This window comes from Malus domestica, chromosome 15 (genome assembly GCF_042453785.1).
Source record: "Malus domestica chromosome 15, GDT2T_hap1".
Classification (NCBI taxonomy): domain Eukaryota; kingdom Viridiplantae; phylum Streptophyta; class Magnoliopsida; order Rosales; family Rosaceae; genus Malus; species Malus domestica.
Genome location: NC_091675.1, coordinates 21595357 through 21607347, shown reverse-complemented (window position 1 = coordinate 21607347; position 11991 = coordinate 21595357). Strand labels below are relative to the sequence as shown.

The 11991-nt window shown below is 37.0% G+C and overlaps 2 protein-coding genes and 1 long non-coding RNA gene across 3 annotated transcripts; 1 reads left to right on the top strand and 2 right to left on the bottom strand.

Moving 5' to 3' along the window:
* Nucleotides 1-486: 486 nt before the first annotated feature.
* On the bottom strand, nt 487-1840 carry LOC139192077 (uncharacterized). The gene is made up of 3 exons (XR_011575876.1): nt 1752-1840; nt 871-987; nt 487-716 (listed from the first exon to the last, which is right to left on the bottom strand). It is a non-coding gene; the product is annotated as an uncharacterized lncRNA (long non-coding RNA).
* A 1576-nt stretch (nt 1841-3416) lies between these two features.
* On the top strand, nt 3417-5462 carry LOC103401139 (pentatricopeptide repeat-containing protein At5g66500, mitochondrial). Its single transcript, XM_008339849.4, has one exon. It carries the CDS (start codon nt 3600-3602, stop codon nt 5190-5192), a length of 1593 nt encoding a protein of 530 aa, XP_008338071.3. The 5' UTR covers nt 3417-3599; the 3' UTR covers nt 5193-5462.
* Nucleotides 5383-6837, bottom strand: LOC103401138 (probable aquaporin SIP2-1). The gene is made up of 3 exons (XM_008339847.4): nt 6349-6837; nt 5833-6093; nt 5383-5725 (listed from the first exon to the last, which is right to left on the bottom strand). Exons 1-3 carry the CDS (start codon nt 6631-6633, stop codon nt 5561-5563), a joined length of 711 nt encoding a protein of 236 aa, XP_008338069.4. The 5' UTR covers nt 6634-6837; the 3' UTR covers nt 5383-5560.
* Nucleotides 6838-11991: the final 5154 nt, after the last annotated feature.

Sequence of the window (11991 nt, the reverse complement as noted above, 5' to 3'; positions counted from 1 at the left end):
TCAAGAGAAAATGGTGAAGCTCTGAATATAAAACTAAATTGATTGTTGGTCGTACGTATTAGATATAAGTGATTGCAATCTTATGCAGAGACGATGAATTACAAAAGTGTTTTGATATCTTTTTTTCTACGGGCATTAAATTCTCAAGACCTTGTCTGATGATAAGAACGAAACCAAAGATCTTGAATCAGAATCCAAAATCTCTGGAATTGAAAGTTAACTTTGTTTGCAAGGAAATGAAATCCTACCAGTGAAAAACAATTTGTAGCACATGCTTTTAGAATTCACCCAGCTGCTCCGAAAACATTGGTTTGATATCCTTTTCTCTATAGGCATTGGTTTTAAATCAAATGCTAATTGAACCTATAAATTTATATTAGGTTTTAGACATTGGCATGTCAATGTTGTGCAAATTAAAAATGTTGTTTGTCACGAATTGCAAGTAAAATTGACAATTCGCTATCAGACGGTACTTGTTTGCAGAAGTACAAAAATTATACAGAAATTTGTTATTCCATTCACTACACACGGAAAGCAAAATTATATTTCATATACTCTTATATTTTTCTCCTCAATCCACATATAATTCAAAAACCTTTGTGTTTAATGTTTATACTTTTGTCCTCCACAATGAGAGCAATCAAGAACTAATCTCCATCTTCCATACTTGTTTTCTCTTTGGCATAGTAGATCTCCAGTGGTTCATTCTCTTTGCACTTATCACCATGGAAAAAAGGAAATTTATTTATTTATTTATTTTTCAAATGAAGAAGACGTCCAACTTCTCACCCAAACATTGAAGTAAAAGCATACAAATGAAGCCATATAGAATTGTTTGAAACTAAGATATATAAAACCCAAAACAAAAACCTGATTAAGCAAGACAACACATAGTCCTGAATTCTTATTTGGATGGACTTCAAACGGCTTGCAAAAATGCTTATTGTTCCTTGTCAAGCCAAACAATCAAAAAGCTTTATCTTGTTCCTGGCCAATCAAGAAAAAAAAAACACATGGAATGAAAAGATATGAAACAATAACAGATAAAACAATCGTGGAGAACTAAGAGCAAAGCAATTGTAATTTTGCAAATTGAATCTACTACAATAAAAATCCAATCATATATCAAAATGAGGGAGATCAAAACCTTATATCTCCACATACGCTTACACTCATGTGAGAGGCATTTTTTAATCACGGGCACTACACGCCCCCTAAAGATGACGAATGCATACAACATATACATTAGATGGGTATGTCTGGTTTCAATCTAGTTAAACTATGTCAATCATATCGCAGGCAACAAACATATATTCTGATTTCCTTCAGAAAAATCAATGGACCAGTCAATACAAAATTCGGATGACCACATTATGGGCATGAACAATTTTCTGCAGGGTTATTTGTCCTCATGATTGAATATGATTTATAGTTTAACTTCTCTTGTATAATTAGTGCAATTATTTTAACTGTGTAAGGTTTTTGGGTAATCATATTGCATTCCATTAGAATCACAAGTGTGGGAGCACTTTGATCCTCTTGCCATAAGTATTCATTTTGTTATCTTCAGAAGGTTTTTATATTTTTATTTTTCCCATTTAGATCTCATGTAAAACTACTCAGATGCATCCCTACAGTAAGTAACATAGGAAGGAGATAAGGAAAAAAAATATGGATAGCCTGAGTTTATTAGAAAACAATCACACGACACTCAAAAAAAAAAGTAGGTAAGATCATACAGAATACCATACCTTTTCTATAAGAAAAATCCACATGAGAAATGTCTTAAAGTTCTATCATATCCCCACATTCCCTTTTGAAATAAGCAATTACTAATACAGAGTACCTGAAAATCAACACACCAAAAAAAAAAACTCTAATTTTGATTATGTTGAACAATTATGAATACGGAAAAAACCACACAAACAATCCTTAATTTTTATCACAAACTTAATATGCAGTGGCCTAAAACAATGCAAAATCTAATCAAGTTCATCAAATTCAATATTAATTTTACATCAAAGACACAATCTTTCTGTATCCTAAACCTAAAATACCATACAAAGATCATAAATTTTCCGAATTTCCAAGCAGCAATTCAATCTCTCAATTTGTAAACAAATTCTTCCAGAAGAGAGTGACGTGGGGTAGTAGGAGGAGGGAGGACGCTTTGAGTAGAGAAGCTACAAATTAAATTTTTTTGGTCGAAATTAGTAGAGGACCAAACTTATTCAAAAAAAAAAAAATGAATGGTCTTTGCCATTGAAATTGAATTACCCGTCCAAGCCTTTTTGGCCTAGCATACACCATCTTCAAAATACGCACATCGACTCCGAACTGCAAACGGATGTCCACCATACGAAATAACGAAACTTTATTCGGATGAAGATCTTAAAACACAAAGCAATTTCATATTGTTGAACAGATCGTTAGTTTAAACCTGTAGTAATTCATAACATTCACAGCTTTTCATCAGAAATGAACAACTACAAATTAAACTAAGGCAAATTAATTTTTTTTTTAGAATTCAGTCGAAATCAGCATAAGATCAAAATTATCCAAAAGAAACGAACGGTTCTTGGCATTGAAATTGAATTACATGTCCAAGCGTTTTTTGCCCAGCATCCACGATTTTTAAAATCTGCAAATTGGCTCCAAGCTGTAATACCTTATCGAAATTGAACAAAAACTGAGCAAAATGAATATGAAATTTAAGACAATGAAAGTGGATGAAGAAGAAGCATAAATAAGACAATGTGAGAAACGGCTATGTGCGATTGAGTTCGTTTCTCCTTTTTCTATGAATAGTGGGGATTGAGTAAGTCGTTATGGCCTCTTGATCATGCGGTTGGTTGCAGTTTCCATTGTAGCAACTGCTTGTAGAATGTCTTTCATCTGAAGGGTCACAATTTGTTTGAATGGGGATATCTTTCATCTAACAATTGTAAAAACATCTCCGAATATTATATTGTGTGTATTATGATTTCAACCCTATTATAATTGCGTATTACGATTTTAACCATATTATATTAGGATGATTTTGTGTTTTTTTTTTTCTGAAGTGAGGGCATTCTTGGCATTTTGAATACTTCACCAAACTGGCATTCTCCCTTTATATGTATGGATTAGTTGTCAAAATCATATTTTTTTTTTCAAAACTACTTAGTACTATGGTTTAGTGATATTTCTTTTTGTAAGAGATTGTAAATTTAATTTTCATAAAGACGAATTCAAATAAAATTAAGGAAAACTAATGAAAAGGGCTTGAAAACTTTGGGTTTTAATAATAATGAAAAAATAAAGGGTAAAGTGAATAGTAACATAATTGATTTTTTAGTGTAAAAATATGATTTTTCGTTAAAATAAATAGTACCGAAAACTTTTCGTTAAAGTTCCCGTAAAATTATTATGACTAGCTGTGAGACAGCCAAAACTACTTAGTACCATGTGGATGCGGCGTCTCTTCCGGCTCTATATTTCCTTAATAACGCCGTATAAGACTTGGCTTCCATATCCTAACATGTTGGAGAAGGAAGCAAGCCGAGAGTGCCTGTGAGAGAGGATAACCTTAGATGTAAGACGTTCCCTCACCCCAATTGATGACCGCCCTAACTCGTCCTATACGTTCCCTCCACCTTCCCGCCAAATGCAATTTCAATGGCTTCCAGACCCACCACCTGTTTGATGAAACGTCTCAAAGAGATATCTACTCGCTCAACTCCCTGCTCGCCTCCTACACTCGCAACGGACAATTTTCCTCCACATGGGCTCTCTTCTGCCGCGTTCATCGCACGAAATCCGACCTCAATGCCTACACTTTCACTCCGGTACTTGGCGCCTGCAGGGCTCTTCCCCGCCCTGAACGTGGCAGGCAGGTCCATTGTCTGATGATCAAAACTGGTTCCGAGTCAGGAACCGTGGCAAAGACTGCCGTCATGGACATGTACTCCAAATATGGGTTTTTGGAGGACTCTGTCAGAGCCTTTGAGGAGATGGAGTTCAAGGATGTTGTAACTTGGAATGCTTTGCTTTCGAGCTTTTTAAGGCATGGGCTTGCCCGAGAAGCGGTTGGTGTTTTTGAAGCAATGAGGAAGGAAAGAGTGGAGTTCAGCGAGTTTACTATGTGTTCTCTGCTTAAAGCTTGTGCCTTTTCCAAGGCCTTTCGACAAGGCAAGCAGGTTCATGGGATGGTGGTTGTGATGGGCCGCGATATGGTGATTTTGGGCACCGCTTTGATTGATTTCTACTCTGCTGTTGGGTGTATGAGTGAAGCCATGAAAGTGTTCTCGAGCTTGAATTGTCGAAGGGATGATGTCATTTTCAATTCTCTAGTTGCCGGGTGTGTTCGAAACAAGAAGTACCAAGAGGCATTGTCGATTATGTCTGCCATGAAACCGAATGTAATTGCACTTACTAGCGCTCTTGCTGCTTGCTCAGAGAATTCGAATTTGTGGATTGGGAAGCAGATACACTGCGTGGCATTGCGTCATGGGTTCATATCCGATACCCAAATGTGCAATGTTTTGCTGGACATGTATGCAAAGTGTGGGAAAATTTTGAATGCTCGATCTTTGTTCAATGGAGTTCGTAATAAAGATGTGGTTTCGTGGACAAGCATGATTGATGCATATGGAAGTCATGGGAATGGGGTCGAAGCTCTTGATCTGTTCAACAAGATGGGGGAAGAAAGAACTGGAGTGTTGCCGAATGCTGTGACTTTTCTTGCTGTTCTCTCAGCTTGTGGGCACTCGGGGCTGGTGGAGCAAGGTCGAGAGTGTTTTAATTTAGCGATAGAGAAGTATGGTCTGGGCCTGGGTCCGGAGCACTATGTCTGCTTCATGGATATGTTAGGCCGGGCCGGTCAGATAGATGAAGTGTGGTGTGTGTTTGATGATATGGTTAAGCATGGCATTAGGCCTACAGCAGCAGTCTGGTCAGCATTGTTGAATGCTTGTAGCCTTAATCTGGATGTTAAAGGGGGTGAGCTTGCTGCTAAGCATCTTCTGCAGTTAGAGCCCGATAAGCCCGGGAATTATGTTCTGATATCGAATTTTTATGCAACCATCGGAAGGTGGGATTCTGTAGATGAATTGAGGAGTGTAATGGAGACGAAAGGACTAGTTAAGGAAGTCGGAAGTAGCTGGGTTACTGATTCGCACTGCCATGAACATGCCACCAGCCTTTCTGTTTGAGAAATCAAGACTAGTAAGAGAACATCTTTTGTTATGGATGCTAAGCTGGGGAAGGGCCGAACCCACCATTGAAGTCTTTGAGGTAAAGAGTTGAAGATGGCATCGAGCTTGCCAGTTCCGAGTATTCAGATCATCCAGAAATTTAACGCTAAAAGAAAATAACTAATTATATATTTGAAAGAGAGAACAATGAATCGAAACTCAGGAAACTTTGTATTGAAATACCCTCCATTTCATAGATTACAAATTCAAAGGCACAATGATTTCATATACAGGAGAAACTTGCTTAATTCAACCGTTGTCTATCTTCTCTAAATGTTAACAGGTTAGAACGGCCGTAAGACATGGAGAAATGCAGTGGAATTTCTTCATTCTGATTTAGCCTTCTTGTCTACCTTCTCCTCTTGGACTGGTGGAACGACGACCCTAAATGTCCATATTGCCAGCAGAGTCGCCTCTATTGGGGCGAGCCAGTAAACCATGATATGCTCCTTCGTGATATGGTCGCCACGAGCATAAGCCCATCCCAGCACCTGCCCAAGTCCATAAAGTTGAGGTTCAGTGCATTCAAGTTTCGTAAATTAAATCTCAACAAGCTGAAATGGATTTATAGCCGTGAAGAATCGTTGTAGGTACTTACAGAGGCTGGGCTCATACAACCACCAGTCAGATCAGAGCCAAGAATGTGAAGAGTTAACTTAGAAACACTTGAGATCCAAGTCTTGGTGAAGAAACTCCCTGGGATTTTTCTGGCGAGCCCAAGCGAGATAGTAACAATTGCAAATGTCAGCAATCCTTCTGTAAGAGCACCTCGATGGATGTCAACGTTCAAACGAGGCCCGAGACCTATTTCAGGAAAGGTCGCGATTATGAACCTAACCCCAGCAATAGAGCCAATAACCTGAAGCAAGAGAAAACAAGATCATCGACACATGTATATGGTAAGAAAAAAACAACATAAATTGCATCACAGAAACAATGAAACCAATATGTCACAAATGCCCAAATCAGATTTCAGCTATCCAAATTAATATGTAATAAAGAAAATCAATCGACTTTCCATCTATCCAAACAAAATTTTCTATCTAGATTCCGTTATTTTAGTTAAAATTTTCTCTCTATCCAAACAAACGATCAACGAGTCAAAGGGCGTCACCTGAGCAGGGATTCTGGCAGCAACAGTGAAAAGAAAGCGGCTGAAACCCCCCGTAAACGCGCCGGACAACACGGTCAAAGGATTGTAGGTGCCACCGTTGGTAACCTTACCCAGCAACGCAAAGAAAAACATGTTCAAAATCGAAAGGGCGCACTTGATTATCTCACCGCTGGGTCCGTGACCAAACCCCAGAAAGCTAAACACGTAGATCTTAATCAGGACCCCCGACCATACCCACATGAACGAGATTACCAAATCCGACGAGAGCAAACCAATCCCCCCCATTTCTGCCGCGCAGCAATCTGAACCGTCGGTCGGTCAGCCGGGCCGGGCGGACGATGGCGGCTGAAACTGCCTTCCGAGAATTTGAAGGAGGACGATTGGTTTACTTTGACGGGAAATAAAAAATGAAAATCGTTCGAGGGACGACATTGACGCATGTATTTTTGAAAGACGAGGTGAGAAGACCAGAAGAACTTTCGCTGTTTTTTCTGTCGGATTGGAGATTCTTGGGCTTTTTTTCTGCTTTTTTACAAGCCCACCATAACGGGCCTTTTTTTATTTTGGGCTGAAAATTGCACTATGCGTAGGTTTTTTATCCTTATATTTTGGGCTTAGATTTCTATTTACCAGTTTATTTATCCAAGTGGATAACACTAGTTTTTTTGCAGTGGTAGTTGTCTGTCTCATGTTCAACTCACACGTTTGCAAAAACGATATATAGTTGTTTCGAGTTTATTACAAAACTACTTGTCGTTTGCCCTGTTAAAGCAACTCCACCGGGGTATTTGGCCCAATGGACAAGCGACAGAAATGAGGCAATAGCCCCAACGATCAGCTCCAGCCTATGCTGGCAATGGGGCTCGGGGGAGGCCCGGTGGACAGGTTAGGCGCGATCCACAGCCCGAGAGCCTGAGGCCCAAGTGATGCATGGCTGACGTCAGCCATGATTTAAAAATATTTACGTCTTGGGTCGTCTCGTACTCTGTTGCAATCGCCTCCATCAAGCTCCCAGCCACCACCACATGTCCGTAATGGACCACCCTTTCACCGTCCACCACATCGCAACTACACAGGAAAGGAATCCAGAGCTTCTCCCTAATCTGAATCAGACTGGGGTCGGATATCTTATTCACTGCCGCGATTTCCTGGTACGTCACGAGCCTCGAGAATAGGATAGTGGCTAAGTGGTCGATGTCGTCGCCGGACTTGACTATGTACTGAGGCTACTTGTTGGAGACGCCAGTGCCATTGCAGTAGAGGCAGGTGAAGGGGAATAGGACCTTTTGTTCGGCAGGGATGGGTAAGGCAGGGTCGGTGGCGAGGGGGTAGTTGTTGGTGCCGAGCCGAGTGCTAAAGTGGGTGACATTGAAGAGGGTTTTGATGGAGAATAAAATTATAAAGAAAATTATTTTGTAGCATTTTATAAAATAAAAAATATTAATATTTTATTACCTATTGCTAAAGCTATTCATTGGAGGTTATTCAATAGTGACTTGCCCTAGGGGACCTTTGCAACGGTGAAGTTGCTCTTATGGTGGCACACTTTGATTTATTGTGGGGGTGTGTGTTAAGTTTTATCAAACATCATATCGTTTGTCAATAATAAAAAAAAGAAGGTTTGAGTTACTTGAAGAACAAAATCGCATTGCCAATCTACTGACCAATCGTTCATGATTCACTCACCATTAAATTTTAAATCGAGAATTAAAAGTAAAACATTAGATGTAATCATTAATAAACTATTTCTAATATTATCTAAATAAGAATAATCATGTATTCCTTAATCACAAGATGACCACAAGAATATTTCTATTAATGCGTGCCGTTAATTTCTAATAAATTAAAGTAATTAATTTACAGGACAAAAATGATGCAAATAATCGAGTCAAGCGAGATAATATGAGGAATCTTATGCTCCCTCCACTAAACGAGATTTAGAATCTTGGTGACGTAGACGAAGTTATGGTAAGTGGTAGAGAGACTATGGTCGCGTCATGTTTCAATATCTTAAACAAAAACTTTATTAAATGAGTTAATTAATTAATTTCTCCATTTCTCTATTTCTCTATTTCTCTTTCCTCTTCCCTACAAAATCTTCGTTGACATTTCATTGCATGCGTCAGCAAACTATAAAGCATGGAAACCCGTTTTCTAGATTTGCCTTGTCCTTTTTAACTAATGAAAAACTTTAGTAATTATGACATCAAATTTCAACGCGTTTCTAATAAGATTATTTTTAGCAAAAGTAGTTGTAAATAAAAGTGTTTTACAGGAAAAACAATCTAAAACATGTTGTATTACGTGACTAGGTTGCATATCTAACCCGAAGAAAAGATCGAATATTCAATTTGGATCCGTAAACAACTAAAGACTGCTCGATTTAGGGTGGTAGTTGTTTCCACTATAATTGGAGGTAGTTTCAAGTTTGACTCACTACGTTTGAAAACTATGTGTTATTTTGTAAAACATATTTTGTATAAATCTTATCGTGCTGTCCAATTTGTCCAAACAAATACTAGTAACCTTATCGGAGGTAGGATGTCGTCACTAAAAAACTAGTGATTCTACTTTTAGTTAGTAGAATAATTTTACATTCTTGTTCGGATTAATTTTATCTTCAATTAACGTTTTTCTTTTGCTTTTGGAATGGATTTAGTTTTACTTTGGTGCATTTTACTTTATCCGATTATATATTATTCTCATTTATTTTGGGGGATCTAAAGCCAGTGAAGATTCTTTTGTCTGTTTCTAAATCGCTCAAATGACATTATAATAGTTTGTCCGTCACATGCAACTCCTTTTTTAATCTCAAATTTCTACTCTAGCTATTCCAAGTGACGTTATGGTACGCCCACAATCACACCAAAAAGGTCGAGTAGATCGCCTTAGTTTACGATGCTTCAGAACAAGGCCGGGTGGGGAGAAAAGGTAATATTACGATGACTTGATGAGTTTTTAATTAGAGTCCCATGCTGAAATTTATAAGATCGGTAGTTTGCCTCAAACTATAATTAAAGTTGAGTAGCTGGATCTTGGCCGTTGCAATCGTGTGTTCAAATATCGGTGCGCTCCATAAGCTGTGTAATGTAAAAAAATTCATAAATAATAGGGAAATAAGGTGTTAGAGAAATTCAAACGTCCAAAAGCAATTGAGGTAAAACAAAATCCTTAAATAGTTCCCAATTTCCCAATTCCCACTTAACAACCAGCTCATTCATTCTAAGAGCATCTCTAGTGAGGGGCTTTCTATGAGACTGGAAAAGTGATGGATATAGTTTATTTTAGAGGTCAAAAGGAATCTTTGGAGCTTTATAAAAGATCTCTCTCGATGAGGGGCAATTTCTTTTGAGCTCTATATAGGGCTATATTTATTTATTTATGTAGTAATTTGATTATGCGATGATTTTTTTTATGTGTTAACTTTACTTAAGTTGATTTTTGGACGTCCTATCTTAAATTTTTTTTATTATTAATCTTTCAACCTAAAAATGTTCAAATTGTGATGAAGTTAGATTTCATCACTTATGAACTGTTCATTGTATTAGATTATCTTATCTCAATCTCATCTATTGAAAGTACAAACTCTCATTTCGCCCTCTGAAATAATTTGATTTTCACGTATAGCATAACAATTTGCCTAGCACCAATTGGTAAATTAGTATTAGACAATTTTGAAACAAATTTATTTGAAAATTTCACCCATCAATGCCCATGAACGTTAAATCAATTTGAAATTCATAAATAATAGGGAAATAAGGTGTTAGAGAAATTCAAACGTCCAAAACCAATTGAGGTAAAACAAAATCCCTAAATGGTTCCCAATTTCCCAATTCCCACTTAACAACCAGCTCATTCATTCTAAGAGCATCCCTAGTGAGGGGCTTTCTATGAGACTGGAAAAGTGATGGATATAGTCCATTTTAGAGGTCAAAAGGAATCTTTGGAGCTTTATAAAATAATCTCTCTCAATGAGGGGCAATTTCTTTCGAGCTCTATATAGAGCTATATTTATTTATGTAGTAATTTGATTATGCGATGATTTTTTTTGTGTGTTAACTTTACTTAAGTTGATTTTTGGATGTGCTATCTTAAATTTTTTTTAAATTTTTTTTATGAATCTTTCAACCTAAAAATGTTCAAATTGTGATGAAGTTAGATTTCATCACTTATGAACTGTTCATTGGATTATATTCTCTTATATCAATCTCATCTATTGAAAGATACAAACTCCCACTTCGCCCTCTGAAATAATTGATTTTCACGTATAGCATAACAATTTACCTAGCACTAATTGGTAAATTAGTATTAGACAATTTTGAAACAAATTTATTTTAAAATTTCACCCATCAATGCCCATGAACGTTAAATCAATTTGAAAATTTTAATTCTTATGAAATTTAAGACAATAATTAATTTGCCAGATTGCAAAAAAAAAAATGTAAGAAAAAAAAATTAAAAAAAAAAGAATAAAAGAAGAGTATAAGTGTATTCACAAGTAGAGGGATAGTGATATAATTTTGCTCACATAGGTTACTACTTTTTTGTAGGATCCACTGTTTTTTGAGGCGAGATATAACCCAATTTTATGCTACCCAAGAAATGAAGTTGCTAGTCCCAGTGGTGGATCTAGCCTCATTTTCTGGCTTATTGGGAATGAAATTTTTCGCTAAGGCTTGATATGTAGTAGCCTTATGGAGGATAAAGCCCCCATTAAGGATGCTCTAACTCTTCCCCAAGCCAAATGCTTTAACCTTGACCCCGCCAACATTCCAACCACCACCATACACGCCCTATCAAAATATAACAGCGGAAGAAATGACACCGTACCGAAATTAACACAATAAAACATGAGTGCTTATTGGGAAGCTTGAAAATCCATTCTACCCTTGACTTAAACCGTATATCGATGGTCTGCCTGCCCACAAATTAAAATAGAGAACTTTAACGAAAAGTTTCCAGTACTATTCACTTTAATGAAAAACCACATTTTTACACTAAAAAGTCAATCCGATACCATTAACCTTACCCTTTATTTTGTCTTTATCGTTAAAATTCAAAGTTTTCAAGCCATTTTCATTAGTTTTCCTATTAAAATAACGCTTTGGACTTTTCTGTCTTAACATTAAGGAAACCCTACAAGCTACGGCCAACGCAGCACTCAATTTTGATTTAATTTAATTAATATCTGCCCAAAACAAATGAAAAATTGCACAAATGGGCCTGAACTTTCCGAGTTTTGAGAAATTGCGATATAAATGAAATGTTTTTACAATAACCACCTAAATATCATGTTGTGCCACTATTTGTCACTTAAACTTCTCATAATATCTTAGAGCATCCCCAATGAGGCTAGAAAAGTGGTTGATATAGGCCAATTTAGAGCTCCTATGAATCTTTGGGACTCTAAAAAAGAATCTCTCCGTGCTAGCCCATTGTGAGGCTAAACACACCAGAGGCTAAACACACCATCTTCCCGTTAGTATAGATAATATTGTTTGTTAAAAAGAATCTCTCTCAATGAGGGGCTATATATTTTTTGGGCTCTATATGAGGTTATATATTGATTTATGTAGTAATTTGATAACGCAATAAATTTTATTTTTGTCTTAACATTTCTTAAGTTGATTTTTGGACGTGTTA